The 6000-nt window shown below is 28.2% G+C and overlaps 1 protein-coding gene across 1 annotated transcript; it reads right to left on the reverse strand.

Moving 5' to 3' along the window:
- Positions 1-2348: 2348 nt before the first annotated feature.
- LOC117921865 (putative receptor like protein 25) lies at positions 2349-3068 on the reverse strand. The gene has a single exon (XM_034839817.1). The coding sequence runs from the start codon at positions 3066-3068 to the stop codon at positions 2349-2351; it is 720 nt and encodes a 239-aa protein (XP_034695708.1).
- Between the last annotated feature and the right edge of the window lie 2932 nt (positions 3069-6000).

Consider the following 6000-nt stretch of genomic DNA (forward strand, 5'->3'; position numbering starts at 1 on the left):
CACCACCACCACACCACCGTCGCCTCGGTACTCAGATGCAGACTATAATTAAATTTTCGAAGACGGTGACTATATTTTCTCAATTTTCTTATTAGGTAAATAAATTTAAAATTAAGTGAGAAATAATCAGTGTTTTAAATTATTTAATGAATCTCCTAATTTTCAAGAATTAGAATTCAAAAAAATGATTAATAAAATAATTTAAAATGTTTTGTTGGTGATTGAGTACTAAATGTTTGCATGTAGTGAAAAAACTAACTTATTTATATCTTAAAAAATAAACTTTAGGTATTTTAGAATTCATTTAAAATAGAATACTATTAACAGTTATTAATTTATAATAAAATAAATTAACTATACTTTTATAAGGATACTAATATCTACATTTTTTAATATTTATAAAATAGAATTTATGATTTTACTGTAATTATTATTCATATTTTATTAAAATTATTATTATTTGTAATTATAAGACTTTAATTAAAATTAGTTTGTATTATATAATTGAATTAAAAAATAAAAAAAAAAAATTTTTCAAAACAACTTATTTCAACAAGATTTTTATTTTCAATTTTTTTTTAAAAAAATAAAGGGGATTAAAATACCTTTCGTTAAAGATTAATTGAAATCCCACTAAATTTATCATAAACAAATATTATTCATTTATTTTTTATAATTTAATATTTATTTTAAAGTAGGTAAAAAAAAATTTGTGAATTTTTAAAACATTATAATTCATAGTAAAAAATTTTCAAATATTAATATTCATTTTTAATTAAAAATTATAGTTCAAATGTTTGTCTAAAAATGACCAATTTCACAAACTTTTAGTAAAATATAAAAAATAGATAAAAATATTTAAATGATTTTTCAAATTAGAAAAAGATAAAAGCTAAAAGAAAAAAAAAAAGCAACAAGAAAATATCTATTGAAAAAAAAAAGACCGGATGTGTTTGTAAACTACATAGAACTAATATTTTTTTAATGTTATTGTCAAATAATTTAAGTTTTTGCGGTTCATTTGTTTTGTATCATTGTTTTCATCTTTTATTTAATATCATTCTTGGCAAAATGAATTTAGAATTAAGTAAAAAAAACAAACACCACCTAAGATTATACCAAAAACTTTTTCTTTGATTAATTCAAGACTTAGAATATGCAACTCTTAATTTTCAGCACTACAGTTTTTCAACACTTAATTTTAAGTTTTATCAAACACCACCTGTATTTAATCTGGAGAACATATTGCATTAATGATTAAATTATTAATTTCTTTGGGTGTATGTATGAGCAACATCTTAAAGTGATAGCATAATTTTTAACTTTAAGCAATCAATAATTTAATAGGTAGTAATACATATCTTTAATAATAGATACAATGATCATATAAATCTATCATTGTGGTAATTCCACCAAGTTTGAATTTAATATTCATCCTTGTGCATGAGGACATATAAATGATCATGGGAAGGGGTGGGTTTGTAATTCAAGGAATAAAAATGTAACACAAAAGGTAGATGACTACATAGTATTTAAATTACAAATAATAATTCTTGAGAAACAATATATAATGATATAGTAGGCTTGGGTAAAGCATTGATGAGTTGCTTTAATTTAATTTTCATAGAGTACTGAAATGTCATAAATCTTCATTAGTTTAATGAAGATTAATTGTAAAGTTTTTGGAAAATCTTATGGACCTAGTTTATTCTATGGGTCCCAATTGTGCATTTGAGTTATTGATCATTTTCTACATTATGATTTAAATTATGAAATAGAAAAATAATGGTGCATAATATGGAGTTAGGCTATGACTCATTCATTAGTGAAAAAATTGTAATTTTGCCAACCTAGTTTACATAAGCAAATCCATGCCATAGGTTAGAGACACAATCTCTAGGTCGAAGCGTAGGAGCCATGATCCCTCTCTTTCTCTCTCTTGTTTGATTGTCATTTGGTAGTCTGAAAATTTAAAATTAGAATTTTCTTCTAATAATTTTAATCAAAATTTTTTAGGGGGCTATTATTAATTTACTTACAATGGGAAAAGATATTTGTTCTTTTCTTTTTCAGTAGCAGTTAAAAAGGTTATAACCTTTGAAAATCACAATTTATCTTAACAAGAACCCTTTTTTTTTTTTTTTTTTTATAATAAATCAATATAATAAATTAAAAATTAGAGTATAAATTAGTAGCATACCTGAAACTAATATGAAGATATAATAACATAAAGTAATTATCATTGAATAAATTAAAAGGAAAGCCATTTCTTCTATTACAATAGTGATGGAATTCACTTCCAAAGCTTATAGTAAATCATAAAGCATATGAAGATCTACAAACAAAATTTATTGCCTTCGAGCATGATTTTTGGCATCGGTCACTCTTCTTCTGATCAGTAGCCATTTGACAATTTTGTCCACAAAATCAAAATAGGCATCACACCAAGATCTTCTTATTGCTAAAACAAAATATGGAACTAAAATACCCACCGCAAATCCCAAACCAATGCTCAAGTAAAACCACTGATCAACATAGCTACCATCAATTTTGTCCTCAAGAGCACTTTGTCTGTTATCTAGATCTTCATCTTGACATTTTGTGACTAGTGGAGTTCCACAAAGATTCGGGTTTCCAGCAAAGGCCAACTCTGTGAAAGTTGTCATTTGCCCTGTAAAGGGGATCTTACCAGAGAAATTATTATCTGATAGATTCAAATAACTCAAGAATGTCAACGAGGGCATGCTTGAAGGAATGGTGCCAGAAAGCTTATTGCTTGATAGATCAAGAGAGGACAATTGACACAACATTGAAATGCTTCCAGGAATTTGACCAATGATGTGATTCATGGACAAGTTTAGAAACACCAAACCAAATAATTTTGTTATTCCCTCGGGAAACTCTCCACTTAAATTATTGTCGGATAGATCGATGCTAACAACAAGAGAAAGAGTCCTGGTGTATTCAAGACTTTGGCCTTTTGTAATCACAATCAATCTTTCATCATACCGAGAGACAGTCCCATTGTGATGCAAAGAATACATATCCATGTTATGCTCCTGAGCCATGGCTTTAAGCTCCACCAAAGTGACTGGAATTTTACCAGTCAAATTGTTCTGTGCAAGGTCTAAGACATGTAGGGAGCTTAAATTTGAAAGTCGGTCGGGAAGTCTTCCAAAAAATGCATTCAACCTCAGTTGAGTATTACAAGATTTATGAAAGCAGTTCCAATCCATGATGGAACCTTACCCGATAATTCGTTAACTGAGATCAAGGAGTTCCAAACTTGATAAATTTGGAAAGATGAGGGAAGCTCTCCTGAAAGCTTGTTGTCGTTCAAGTGTAGTGATTGAGTAATTGTAACCGACCTAATGACTTTGGTATCATCCCAGACAAATTGTTATTCCAAGGTCTAAAACAATTAGGCGAGAGCAATTATTTATGGTAGAAGGAATGCTTCCAATCAAATTATTCCTTGAAAAATCAATGACTTCAAGAGAGGTATGTGTCCTATGGAATCTGGGATGGTCCCTGTTATTTGATTACTCGAAAGAGAAAGGAAAAAACAATTGGGCGTGGATTCACTTATGTTTGATGGGATGGCCTGTTATTTGATTATGAGAAAGAAGAAGGTATCTCAAGTCTAACAGGATTCACCTCTGCTAAGTGGGATAGGGCCAGAAATTTATATGGGAGAGATCTAGAAATTCCACCCCTTTGATTGAAAAAAAGAATAGGTCCTTCAAAGAGGTTGGAACTGAAATCGATCTGTGCGAGAAAGGAGAAGAAAATTCAATGAATTTGGTAACTGACCTTGTAATTGATTGTGAGAAAGACTTAAGTACTGCAGATTAAAAGAAATATTCCAAAACCAATTTGGAATACGACTTGAAATGCTAGCATTTGAGAAATCAAGATTCTTGAGGTTCTTCTGAGATTGAAGCCAAACCGGAAATGAAGGACCCAAGTGGCATGAACCCATATAAAGAATTTTCACCTGGAAAGGGGGAACCCAATTGGGACTAACATTCAAACGAAAAGAATTGGAGTCCATGTGTAGATACTCCAACTTACTTAGCTTCCAAAAATGTTGTTCAGAGACACTTCCACTCAATTGATTGGAACCAACATCCAATACTTGCAATTCTGAAAGCTGTCCAATACTATCTGGGAGACTTCCACTCAAATCATTGTAAGAACATCCAATTGTTGCAATCGAGAAAGTTGCCCAATACTATCTGGGAGACTTCCACTCAATTGATTGGAACCAACATCCAATACTTGCAATTTTGAAAGCTGTCCAATACTATCTAGGAGACTTCCATTCAGCTCATTCATTCTAAGAGACAGGGACTCCAAGTGTCGCAATGTCCATAAAGAAGCAGGGATGGACCTTCAAGTCTGTTGTTGGATAAACCGGAGTCCCCTAAGATTTTTAAGCTCACCCAACCAATTTGGCAATTTCCCATCAATTGATTGCCATTCAAGTATAACTCCGTCAAATTAAGTAAAGGACTTTTAGAACTGCAGGTTTCAATTCCCTTGATAATCTCAGGTAAACTTCCATTCAATCAATTCACACCCAAATTCAGATATTTTAAGTTGCAAAAGTTTCCAAAGGAGCTTGGAATTGGACCTGTAATGAGCAAGATTAAAAAATATGTATTAATTAAAATTATGTAATAAACAAATAATAAAATAGTAAATAACAAAATAAATTAATTCATGAACAATTAATTTAAAGAAAAAGTAGAAAAATTATTATTATTCATAAATTGGTACTTTTTTTTATCTTTTCTGATAACCATAAAATAAAATAATTTATTTCAATGTTATAAGAATAGTAGGATTTAATCATTGATATTAATTGTTCCTTTAAAAATAAACTAAAATTTTTTGAACAAAGTGATAGTTCAATGAGAGAAGATAGAAAATCAAAATATAAACCAAAGGATTAAGAAATCAAGTTATCAAAAGATAAATTTTTATTTTAGCGATGAAAATAAAGTTAGAGAAAACTAGGAATTCAACCTAGTTTAATATCTTGAAACAACAACACTACAAGAAACTAGCAAAATTAAATAAAAAGCGAGAAACTTGTAATAAACTAAAATTAGTAAAATGACGAAGCAACATGGTTTATAGTCTAACTAAAATATACAAAGGATGTGCAATGAAATGAAATATCTAAATTAATTGAGGAGTGAGGATGTCCTTAAATCAAATTATCACTCAAATCTAAATATTTTAGAGACTTTAATTTTATCAATAAAGTTCTAATCTCATTAATTAAGTTTAAAAGAGACAATATATCAAAGTAAAAACTCATATGGCAACAATTGCTTCCCCTTTAGAATAGAGGTCAATATTAACTTCTTGATTTGGATTTTAGTCAATTCTCTAAGGTTGTGTTTGGAACTTCTAATGTTTTATTTCTAAAGATAGAAATTCATAGAAACTCTAATATAAATAGTAAAACTTTGCCATAAAAAAGTAATGATACTTAAAAATTGTTTTAAAAAACATGAATAATAGAAAAATTTTACTATCTTAATTTTTTTAAATTTCAATAACAGTATTTAAGAACATGAAATGTCATATTATATTCACTTAATGTTCAATTTTATGGTTTCAATTACTTGTCTCAACCATGAAATGTCATATCTCAATATATAAATTACAATAATTTGGCATAATAGATGAATTATGGAGAGAAAATAGAAATTGAAAATGTGCAAGAGATGATGAAATTATTTGATGATAAAGATTCTTAACAAACGTAAATTGTCAAAATAGGAATATAAATTCTTTTTGGAGATATAAAGAAAGTAAATTTTTGGATTTCAATCTAACGTGGTTTTTTATTTATTAATTACAAGATTTTCAAAATAAATGAATAGTAAATTATAATTATTTAAATTTTATAGGAACAAGAAATGCCTTAAGATAAATATGACAATCTAGAATAAAATTTTGATAGAATAGTTTAAAAACAAAGTA

Source organism: Vitis riparia, chromosome 9 (genome assembly GCF_004353265.1).
Source record: "Vitis riparia cultivar Riparia Gloire de Montpellier isolate 1030 chromosome 9, EGFV_Vit.rip_1.0, whole genome shotgun sequence".
NCBI lineage: Eukaryota > Viridiplantae > Streptophyta > Magnoliopsida > Vitales > Vitaceae > Vitis > Vitis riparia.

Coding starts and splice junctions, on each gene's coding strand:
- LOC117921865 (XM_034839817.1), bottom strand. CDS start 3,068: ATGGCTCAGGAGCATAACATGGATATGTATTCTTTGCATCACAATGGG.